Source organism: Rousettus aegyptiacus, unplaced genomic scaffold (genome assembly GCF_014176215.1).
Source record: "Rousettus aegyptiacus isolate mRouAeg1 unplaced genomic scaffold, mRouAeg1.p scaffold_m13_p_6, whole genome shotgun sequence".
Taxonomy (NCBI): domain Eukaryota; kingdom Metazoa; phylum Chordata; class Mammalia; order Chiroptera; family Pteropodidae; genus Rousettus; species Rousettus aegyptiacus.
Window position 1 is genome coordinate 35,788,365 of NW_023416309.1, and position 12,161 is coordinate 35,800,525.

A 12,161-nucleotide genomic window follows, 5' to 3' on the forward strand; every position below is an offset into this window, starting at 1 on the left:
TGCTTTTGAAAATGATTGATGAGGTTGGTATCTTCCAGGACTGCAAAAAATGAAATGCTGCCAAAAAAAAAATGGGTCCCTGAAAATACAGAAAAGGTATACCACGGCAAAGAGAGGGAAGTTAAAAGGGTCACCCCATGAAAGGAGAGGAAGAGAATGATAGAGAAAGGGGGGAGCTGTTAAAATCACTAGCCGCCCTGTACATATTTGAAAAGCCCATTTAAAGGAAGATGCCAAGCTCAAAAGGAATCCAAGCGAAAATTAAGTTGGGAAAAAAGGGAATCTAAATCAGGAGTCAGAAAGCCATGCAGCTTAAAAATAACCAGCATAATCATTCATCACCTCAACTACATCAAAAACCATAGAACAAAGAAGAAAATAAGACAGTTTGAAAAGGAACTGACAACATGAGGAAAAACTCAGAAAATACCTGTGACAGGTTTGCACTGGGTGCTTTATTAAGCGTCTCCATTTTTTCTAAATCTGCCTCTAACTCTGTTTGGCAGAGGTTGAGATCTTTTTCTAGATTAGTCTGGTTCAAGAAAGAAAAGATGGGAAAGAAGGTTTTAGTTTAGAGGAAAGGCAGAGAGAATGGAAGGTTAAGTTTGAAAAATAAATTTTTTTAGTGTTATATTTTAATAAGGCAGAGATGGCATGATTAAAACACGAGAGCTCACCGGAAATTAGTTAAAGCCATGAGAACAGAGAAAGCAACATTAGGCATAGAAAATATAAATCCTGAAGTAATCAGAGCTCCAAAACTCTATTCTATTTGCTAAAGAGAACTATGAATACCACAAAAACCTACCTTTAAGGAAATATCTATTTTCTCTCTTTTCAGAATATGGTGACTGTGACAAATACTATATGTCAGAAGAATAAATCATTGCTTAAAAAAACAACAAAAAAAAAACAAACAAAAACCTCTAACCATTAGTATAAATCTTAGAGACTTTGTTAAACAGTGTTATCACCAAGCCAAAAAAAAAAAAAAGAAAAGTTGTAAGTTAAAAGAAAATGATTTAAGAAAATAAAAGAAAAACCCCACAACACACTCACACTAGCCAGGCTAGAGAGCACACACACAGCCCACGGAGGAGGCACGGAATTACCTTTCTATCCTCTCTAGGAAGGATAGAGCAGTCTCCAGGAGTATATTCCCATATCTTTTTGGGAGGCTGACGGGAAGCAGAGGAGGAAATGAAGAAATGAGCATAAAGACATAAAGACAAACATGGAGACCGGCTCAAACAAAGAGGGGCACACTAGGAGAACTATATCAACACAGAAAGGTGAGCTAAAGCAAAGGGAGCAGACACTAACTGGGAGCTTCGTTTCTACGACTCAAGAGTAAATCAATCCTTGTTGGAGTCCAAATATTGAAAACGTAAAAGAAGACACAAAGGAAAAAAAAAAAAAAAAAAGCATCAACACCCATTTGAACCAAAATAGAAATTTTAAAATTCCTAACCGTTCTTTTCAAACTGTGATTGACACTGAGATTCTACCCTTTTGAAGCAGTCTTCTCCGATGTAAAATGCATTACGTGTTAATGAATGTGTCAATTTGGAGATCTGGCCCGTGGAGGGTATACTGAACTAAATGTGTTTTCTGTGGTTTGTGGCAATAAAATCCCTGTACAAAATGGGGATTAAATTTTGCATTGTATAATGAGACAATTTTTAAAATCTCCTCTTACTGTTTATAACTAGACTTTAATAGACCACTAGTGGTAGAGGCATACCTGCTCTCTCCCTTAGAAAACGAAGTCTATGCTTTGAATTTAAACAGCAGGCTATATGATTATTTTTGTTTTCTCCTTTAACTTTTCAAGTTAGAATTAGAGCTGCATTCCGAAAAAAGAAACCTGCCGGGAGAATTGCTGAAAGTTTAATGAGGGAGGGGTTCCGAGGGTAGGACATCTGGACGTTGAAGCCACTTCTAACTCTGGAACCTCTCTCCCACCAAGTGGACCTTCTTGTTCTGCCTTCTGAGACTTGAAAGTTCTTATATACAGGACCTCTGAGGAGAGGAGACCATTAAAAGCCCCTGGAGTCTTATGTGTATTTCATTATAATCAACCATGGAAGCATTCAAATTGGTTTACATAGTGACATTCTGCCTTGAGCTTACTTATAGAAATCAAATTCCTGTAGAAATTAGAGGGGGTCAGAAGAAAAAGCTGTCTGACACCCAGACTCCTTGTGGTGAGTGTGCAATGAAAAGTAATCTGATTCCAAGGTGCATTCATTACTGACAGCAACAGGTCAGTAACATGATCTATGCATATGTATATTCTACAATTTGTCGAGTGCGTGCTTTTAACACTTATCATTCATCTTTAAGCATTTCATACACTTAGATTGTTCATCTGAGGAAGCATATTTTTAAAAGCCCCCTACTCATTTCTTTACATACTGTAAAAGAAAAAATAGACAGTGCTTATAAATGAAATTGGTTTTAAATAATCTTCCCCAAAATGGTCCCTGGAGTCTTGAATTATTTAATATTCTACAACAACTTATTAGAGCTGAAGGGTATTACTACCGGGATCTTGCTGAAATTTCAGCTCATTTTGGGTAGCTTTCAGAGAAAGAGTTAAAGAAGAAAGGAGTCCGGGGGGAATGTGTAGTGTCAAAATTCTGGCAGGCTTTCCTCACTGGGGGGACGTGTTTCCTGAGATGGTGTGGAATAAAAGTAGAAATGATGATCCACATGCTTTGGTAGGAGTTTTAATTTCATTGTGCTTCTGAATGACTGAACAACCTTTCAAAACAATTTCCATGGCTTATGCCACTTTTATTTATGTCCATTACTTTTTTATGGTGCAGAGTGACTGGGGTAAAAGAGAAACAAAGAAAAAATTTCTCCCCATCACGCCTTCTTCCCAAACCCTGAAAATGACACCCAGTCATCAATTTGGTTCAATTAAATAATAAGCCCACCCATAGACTGCCGCAGACCATAAGAAACCGTTCATCTCGGCAGTTTTCCTTAGGATTTGCACACTGATTAAGTTATTTTGGTAAGTCTTCAAACATATTATCTTCTATTACTTTTAAAAAAAATTATTATTATGGTGACATTGGTTAATGAAATCCAGTAAGTTTCAGGTGTACAAGTATCTTTTATTACTCTAAAAGACCTGCACAAAAAGAATTAGCCCCATTTAAGGAGGACTCTAAGGTAGATACAAGGAACACTTATGGCTTTAGAAAAAATGACAGTTTGGAAGAATAGCTCTTTAAATAATTAAGAGGCAGTTAGAACAATAGGGCGGGGATACAAATTATAGGAAGGTCCCAATATACAAATGGACTGTGTTCTCAACATTTGTTTAGTTTGGCTATGTGGTGCTCAGGTCACGGTTTCCAGTGGAAACAGTGTTTATTTACTAAACTTTCCCCGAAGCCTATTTAACGTATGCTGGAACTAAAATGCTGTCTATTTCTAACAAAAAATAAATGATTTGGAATGACATTTAGTAAAACCAATCACAATTCACTAGGAAAACCTGTTTCATAACAGTTCCTAAAAGCTAATATTTAAAATAAAACTAATTTAGTTATTTGGTCAACGAGAAGATGGCTAGAAATATGTGGATTCTGAATGGGATTTCCAAAATCAGTGGCACAGATTCTTTATTATAAATAATTTAAAGCTAATAGCTTTTGGTTTCCCTGAAGAAGTATGTCATTATTATTATATATACCAATCATGGTCTTTTGTGTGGGTAGAAGGGACAAATTACATATATCAAAAAGTTTTTCTGTGAAGTAACTGAGCAAGTTTTAAGAAAAAGAAAAGGAAAAGGGTTAGGATACTGTTAAATATTTGCATGTGGAAAAGACTGCATGAAGTAGACTTCACTGAGTGGTGTACAGCAGAATAAAAATGGAGAGAAAAGAGAAGTGAGGTGTGCATCAAAGCTTTGGGAAGGGGAGAGGAGATGGTGCACACTTCGGGTCGGGCGCGCCTTTCTCTCCACTGGTCACTAGGTGGCGCTGTTCATCCAGGACCGCTCAACTGCTATTAGGAGACAGTGTCTAAGGCGAGAGGAATGACTGCTAATTGAGAAGATGCCTTCACTTTGAAACAAAGCTCAGCATCACTGAATCAATTTAAGAATTCCAGAGCATCAGCTTAATTTGTCTTTGTCTTAACGAAAAATATACACCACGGAATTTAACATTTAACTGAACTATAAAGTTAATTCCTGCCTGCAAATTATCATTCCAACCCATAGTGATTTAAGTATCACTGCTTAGTCTCGATGTTTACAGTCTCAAACATCTAGTAAAATGTTTTATTTGTATGCATGTAGCCCCTCTACCTGTAAATTTTTTGCAGCTGTAATAATTAAGATTTAAAGTAACTGGAGTTTTAAAGTCAGTTTCCAGTTATCTCCAGTGAAATAATGAGCTCAATTTTCCCTTCTGTCTGATACCCTTTTGGGTGCAGGGCTAAGAAAATCCTCCGTTAAGTGCCAAAAATCGATTTATAACAAAACCAATTCAGACACATCACAGGGAAGCTGCAGAATATTATTAGGCTAAATACTAAATTTGTTAGAACTTCTAACTCCTATTTCAAATTTTGGGAAATATCCTAACTCATAGAGATCATTCCCTAAAAGTCACCTGAAAAGAGGCTGCATGTGTGGATCACATCTGCACAGAGAGGCTCTATTTGGCCTGCTCTGGCACTTCCCTTGCATTTGTGCTTTTAAGAATTCTACTTAAAGCAGTGACAATGCCGGTCTTTTTAGAGTGTTATGCATTTTCCTGCTTGTCTTCAGTGTGTCGTAAAGACTTTGTTCAAGGAACTGAACCAATGGCTGACAGCATGCCATCCCCAGGCATGTGATATTTGTTGCTAGTGGTGGGAGGTCCTAAGACAAGCAATGATTTAGTTGTGTCTCTCTGGGATTTTCTGGCAAAAATACTTCCAGAGCTCACTGTCCTTTCTTGAAGTGAAGCAGGGAAAGCTCACCAGTTGTACAAGAACAGACAATCCCACATGTGACAACCGACATGGCTGTTCCCCATTTCCTGAATTCCTTAAAATTAGATCTGATTCTTTAGCAGCAACAATGCATCGACAGCATTATTTTCAAAGGTGTCTATAACCACTGAAGCTATTAAACTTACCGGTTTCCCAAACTCCAATTCCGAAAAGAATTTATACCAAGGTTCATTCTTTAAATCTATCTCTTCTGGGCTTATATCCCGACTCTATAGGATTGGTGATAGGGATATGGAAGAGAGAGAAGGATAACATTATGCAAAGATTACATAGGAACAGGCCAGTAGAGATGCAGTGGCTTCCAGATGTATACAGCAACTGTCGTCAAGAGCAGCAATCATCCATTTTTACTGACAGCAAAATCAGGGAGCTAAAACAGGTGGAAAAGGATGTGTTTATAAAAACAAAGACACTGAGGCAGGGAGCAGGGCATGAATCATTCTCAGTCCTAAGGCAGATGAAAAATGGACTATATGGAGAACTCTGCCCCACACTGCTGCCCTCCACAGCAAATCTGAATATGAGCATAACCATATTCCCATATTGTGGGAGAAAAGAAAGTCCTTATTTCTTCTTTACAAAGAACTATTAGTTACGAGCAAATGACCTGGTGAGCACACCAAACATTTAGCCATCTATGCCAGGTGAGTAGAGCAAACAATTTTTATGGGCTAGTACAGTTTTAGTATTTATCTGTAAGGCTGCCTTAAAGTTTTTAAAATAAATGCAAATACTGATGCTTTTATAAAAGCCAATTTGTTAATACTGCATCTTTAATGGCACATGAGTAGGTGAAACCATGTCCCATACATAGTAAAGGGAAAGATGATATAAGTAGAAACAGGACACAAGTTTAAACAAGTACCCATGGAGGATGAATACAAACAGAATATACTTCTAACAAATAAATGTCAAAAAACTGTTGAAAAAAATAATAAGGTGAGGGAAAAGCTGAACAAGACAGATAACAGAACAACAGGCGGGGGAAAATGTCTGGGTTATGTTACAAAAATAAATTAGATTTCTCACTTTATGTAACTCTAAGAGGTCGTTCACACAGACTGATAATTGACTCCACGGGATTTCGTATTTGATCAAATATTTATAAAGTTCTGGTACCTTGCTCTGTGGAATAATATGTTTCTGGAAATAATTAGTTGGAAAATGAATGCTTGGAAGGCAAATCAGGTTTCCCTTAATAAACTAGAGATGTGTTCACATCAGACAGAAGTGTTAGAAGCTCATAGCTTAATTAAATTCATTTATGTAGAGATGTTTCAAAAAACCTTGATAGTCATGAGAGAGAGAGAGAGATGGTGATTTTCTGGCAACAATATGAAATATAAAATGTACATTTTCCACTGAGATTGAAAACAATATATAAGAAACCTCAGTCCCTCGGGGCCACACCACACGAGGAAGGGGACTGCAAGTCCTGTGGGAACGTACGTCTTCAATGCGAAACATTCACAGGCAGCTCCTCCTGAACCCGTTTTTCTTAAGATTCAGTTAACAGGCTTTTTGCAGCTTGTGTAAATGGCTATAAACGTTGTTAGTGACCTTTACCAATCTCTTCTCCTAAAATCCTTAGAAGAATCTTTACCATTATTTCTATTTCTGCTTTAAATAGAGGAAAACATGGCAGTGAACTTTAAACTGAAGTTCACTGACTGTACATTAGTTGTAAGCAAAGGTGCAACAGAGAGTCAGGTTATAATCTCCTCCAATTGTCTTTAAGGACTTAGGGCTTAAATCTTAAAGGAGAAGGCATGCTCCATCTAATGGTTTCTGTAATTATGTAAAATAATGGATTCTATATTTGTTCAGTGAAATGAGGTCCAATACCTACAAGGCCACAATTGTTCAGGAGATGAGTTAAGACATTGGGACATCCTAGATTCTTATATAATGGAGTTTCACGAAACCTATTTCATGTTTATTATTTTTAGAGACTATTTATAAGCTGCTCTCTGGGAATAGGTCAGACTTTTTCTTTTTTCTTTTTTTTTTAAAAAAAAAATAAAACATACAACTCTTTCAGGAAACTGCCTGAATGTTTTGGTACTCAGTCCTGAAGGAATTAACCCATTTTATTGCCGAAGGTTGTTTGCAGAGAATTTCACTGCCGAAGTTAATACTGTGCTGAGAATTGAATCAGGAGGTGTGTCAATCAGCCTGGGCCCAGAGCAGCCAGCCTCAGTCCTTGAAGCTGCCCCAAGAGAAAGTTAAACGCCACATGGTACTAACATCTGCGTTTGATTCTGCCATTTATAACTCAGCCGTAGATCCAATTATGGAAGGGACAGAGAGCAAATGTCCTTCTGGATGCACCGCAGGGTCTCCAGACTGGCAGGCAGGGCAGATTCCACGATGCTGGGCTATGTTCTCTGTTGCCAGGGGCTGTTCTTCGCCCAGCTTGGCAAAACCCCCGGAAAGGGCAGGTGACTTCACCAGGAAAATGCCCGATTCTTCTCAAGGACAGTTCTGCTGCTCAAACAGGAGCCAGAGACTAGCTTCCAATTTTAAATAAATAACTAATCTGAATGCAGTACATTCATTTGCACAGCATTTTATAGTGTTTGTGGTTCCTATACCCACATGATCGCATGTGATCCTCTTACTCAGTACTTCGGGAAGGTCAGCAGGCCAGAGGATACTTCTATTTTGCAGATGAAAACACTGAAGTTCGGAAAGGTTAAACGACTTGTCTCAAGACATGAGGCAGAGTCAGAATTTAAACTCAGAACTCAGATCTTCCAATTTCTAGTTTAGTGCTTTTCACACTATACCATACTCCACTTCTCATACTCGCCATGAGGAGAGAGGGTAGACCTAGTTTGCGGATGACACCAAGCTACAATATGGCTAAAGCAACAAACCTGAAAAGCCAAGAAGGAATTCAAAGTGACTGTGAACTGGACAGAAACCAAGTTCAGTAAATCCCCCCTTTTTTCACTTCCAAACATATTTCGTGTCTGTAATAACTATTTTAATGCCTGTCTTTCCCGTTATACTCCCATGGGAGCAGGGACCCCAACACCTAACCTAGGCCTTGGAATATAAAAGTTATTCTGTATATATTTGTTGAACTGAGTTAAAATTCTACAAGGGACTTTGGAGGAAAAGTAAAATGAACAAAGCCTGAAAAAGGTTATTTCTAACAAGGCAGGGACTGACCAATTTTCTCCAATTCCGAAGTCAAAAGAGAAGATGGATTTACACTGTGATAAAAGTGGGGCTGAGTAGTTATGAAGAACTTCGTGTGAGTTTGCCAAATAGCTGAGTAGGTCCTCAAGGCTATAAATCTCCTCGTGAGGGATTCTGAAGGTAGTATGGTAGTACAGTGTTTTTTCTCTCTGGGATGGTTTGGGTCCACCTCAGGGAAAGATGAGTTCTAAGGCAGCCTTTCCAGTCTACCATCCAACTCTTCCTGCAAATGACAGGTAGATATGCCTATGAGGCCGCAGTTTAAACTGCCAGGCTTAGGCAAACATGAGTACCTCAAATAAAACAAAACAAAAAAAATTCTCCCCCCTCGCCCAAAGGCAATTGTACATTTCTGAGAGCGAATTTAGATTCTACATCTGTCACCAGTTAGTATACTTATCCACAGTTAACAATTGTGTGTGTGTGCTTGTTATGTGTGCGGTGGTTGGGGTGTGTGCGTGGGGGTGTCCTCCAATTCCGGCAAACCAGATACTGGATGCCAAAAGGCAAGACTCATACGCGGAAGCCGACATGGCAACTTCTCTGTCCAAAAATAGCAGAAAATGTTCAAATATAAAGGACTAATTCAACTACTATGAAGAGTAGACTGAAAAGATAAAGATTTGACTGAAATTTCTCTCTGATGAAATTTCTTGTCTTTGGAAGAAGAGTGCTAAATAGAGTAAACGGCACTAAATTTAATGACTCAATTTAATGGGTGGCTTTGATGTTTACGTCCCATTATGGATCAGCCTAGGTCTTGGTACAGCGCAGGGGAGCTTACTGTGTAGGAACACCCAGATGGTGCTTTGCGATCCATGCGTATGATCATGACAACTCTCCAAAGAGAGCCACTATGGGAGACTGGGCATTACTTTTCCGCTCTGTAAAAACAATATAAGTGACACCAAGGACTCTGGCATAATAGATGTTTGTAACCCTTGTAGTATCAGGAGAAAAATAAAACTATGTTGTTTTTTTCTCTTAGTTCTAAATAGCGGTCAAATTATTAGGAACCAAGGAAAGGAGGGGAGAATAAAGAAGAAATTAGAACAAGGGATGAGGCTTGTTTTTGCAAAATTATTGTTCAAAAGCACCCAAATGCCCACAGAGTCTCTGAAATCATTTAAGTGTATTGATATGTGAATGTGTGTCCCAGCTTGTTATTCAAGTGTCAGGAATATACCCAAAACACATGACTTTCTTTCTAGGGACAACTAAGTAGAAGGTTACTTTCCATGTTTATTATCTTCTAACAGGGAGAGAGCCTCCAATGAAGGGTAAACCAGAGGCAAAATTCTCTGAACTTTCTGCTTAAAATAACTGCCGTGCAGAGTAAATGCTGAAGAACGATATTAAAGCATTTCTGTGAACTGCTGACCTTTTTTCCTAATTAAAATTACTTATCCCTTCGTGCTTTTAAAGATGTCGCACTTTTATTTTAGTAGAAGTTAAATCAATTATTCCTTAGAGCAGAAGAGGTAGACAGAAAATAGCTTGCACTCATATTTCAGAGGCTTACTTATTCCGTACCGAGTGTGGTAACAGCGTTTGAATAAAAACCAACCCCCAGTATGATAATTCCCCAGTATGATAATTCTGCTGGCACGGCTAGAGGGCTGAGATGTTTATGGAGCTTTGGAGAATCCCTTTAACCATGATCAGAATTCTGAACCAGCTTTTTCAAATGAAGGGTGAATAAAAGGAAGAGTGACTGGCAGACCTGTTTGTAAAAGTTCTTCCCTGTTTCACAGAAGAGGCTGCTTTTCCAGGGTGGTCTGCTATGCCCACACAGGTCATTTTCCCCATTTATAATTACTTGGAGATATGAACTTATGTAGAGAACCATAAACCAAATTGAATATGAAACTCGTCCTCGATTTTGCACTTGTCAGAAAAGGAAGACCTAAAACACATATTGTAACGGCCCGGAGCTTTTTTCCCAAGTCACAACATCATATTAATTATTTAGCTTTTAATGATGTACTACTTAAAACTTCTACAAAATTTATGCATGTTCAAAAAAGTCACTTAAAAAAAGCCCGACTTTAGTCCAGTTAATAATAAGCTTGCTAAATTAATGGTTAGATGTTTAAAATAGACAGCAGCAAAAATCAATCTTTATGTTAGTAGAAAATTTAAAATTAGTTAAAATCATGCACAAAAAAAGCGCAAGAAAGCCACAATAACAGGATTCTTTCAAAGCAAACTCTCAGGACTTATTTTATAAACACCTGCGAAAGTGAAAAGGGTAAAAATACTTCATTTTTTCATTGTCTTCTAAACAAAACAAGTCTATCTCAAGGGAGAAAGAACGTAATCCAAGTGCACAAAGCATCCGGATTAAAGATCATGGGCAGGGTGAGACAAAAGAACTTTAATATGCACATTACCATCTTTTCGTTGGTCAGAACGGAGGACTTGCCAGGCTGATATTCGTAAATGCTTTTGGGCTCTGCACGGTATTTTCTTGTATCCACTTTCTTATCTGGGGGCTCCCAGTCGTTTCTGTAGAGAGAAAATCCTGTTAGAGCTATTTTCATGAAAATTGGCATCCGACACAGTTTGACTTTGGATGACTGTATTCTAATCGAGGAATTTTTATATCCAAAGCTTAAAACCAGACTCAGTGCAAAGCCTTTAGTTGTGCTGGTTCCCTCCTCAAAACAAACAGCTGAATCTGTGTTCTCTTCACAAAAGGCTTGAGGTGTCCTGTGCTCAAAACCAGACACCAGGAAGCATAGAGGAGGGAAAGAAAAGGGAGGGAAGCAGCGGCAAAGCTGGCTCTGGAAAAATCCTTCACCTTGCTCTGCTCTCCTGAGCTTATCATTCCCCAAATATGCCTGTACTTCCCACTCATGCTAGTGCAGGGAGAGAGAGCGCGAGTCCTGGAGCCAGTCAGCTGTGGTTCCAACCCCTGCTACAGCACTTGCTGGCCTGTGGTCTGGGCCAAGCGATTTACCTCTTGCTTAGTGTCTTCATCTGAAAAATGGGGTTGTTTTAAGGGTTAAATGAGACAGTGCGTGTAAGTCACTTAGCAGAATACCAGGCCCACAGTGATTACTCAATAAATGTTATTTGCTATTAAAACCATGTTCTTCCCTATTCCACACACCACCCCCATAATCACCAAAACTGCAGCCTTTGGTATAGATACTTAACCGGATACAGTGATGGGTTTCAGAGGACACATGAATTTGTAGAAACTGTTTTGCAAATTTTTTATGCATGTACATTATTGCATTTTGCACTGTGGTGATATTTACTTGTTTCTACAAGGCTATAAAGCTTCTCAAAGGTGGGGATAATGATTTATACATGCTTATATTCCCCTATAGCATTTGGTTCAACAAGCGCCCACTAGATGCTTGATGAATGAACTTGTAAAAAATATAAGGGTAAATTCAGGCTTCTTTTCAAATTGACCATCAAACTCCTCAGGCAGATGTCACTTATGCATGTGTGGGACTTTTAAAACAGCCATTCATTTGTCGATGAAGATGAAAAAGGTATGAAGGTGTGAAACTGAGGATGTATTTAAGAGAAGAATAATTTAGCTTGGCCAGGCCCTTTTTTTATGTTGAGAAGTAGTGAAAGATGGGGCTGGAAGATGCATGGGACACTAGTCCAGATGGCATAGGAAGGTTGCTCCGCGGCACAACGAGAATTCGACAAAAGAAAAGTGGGTCATTCAGTTTAGGCACTAAGAGATGACTAACGTCATCACTGCAACCAGCCCAAGCCTCGAGGTCTCAATAATATGTGTTGCACAAATAAGTCGGTATCGAAAAGCGTGACTTTATATTAAAATGATATCCTCTGCTATAGGCCCCGGCAGTATGCACAATGAGTATGAAAACACATGACAAACCTTATAGCTAAGATTTCTTTTGTGAAAAGGTAAAAAGTGATGATAACTATAGTCAACA

The 12,161-nt window shown here is 38.5% G+C and overlaps 1 protein-coding gene across 50 annotated transcripts in view; it reads right to left on the reverse strand.

Moving 5' to 3' along the window:
• Positions 1-12,161, reverse strand: part of SORBS1 (sorbin and SH3 domain containing 1) — a 177,010-nt gene that overhangs the window by 48,463 nt on the left and 116,386 nt on the right. For 21 of the 50 annotated variants that reach the window (XM_016164111.2, XM_036223161.1, XM_036223167.1 and 18 more), the window contains 4 exons: positions 10,626-10,740; positions 5,151-5,234; positions 1,113-1,178; positions 431-532 (listed from right to left, as the gene is read on the reverse strand). In XM_016164111.2, the coding sequence (XP_016019597.1) occupies positions 431-532; positions 1,113-1,178; positions 5,151-5,234; positions 10,626-10,740 (367 nt within the window). The remainder of the gene's footprint in view (positions 1-430; positions 533-1,112; positions 1,179-5,150; positions 5,235-10,625; positions 10,741-12,161) is intronic. The other 29 variants (XM_036223176.1, XM_016164124.2, XM_036223173.1 and 26 more) reach the window with 3 other exon arrangements.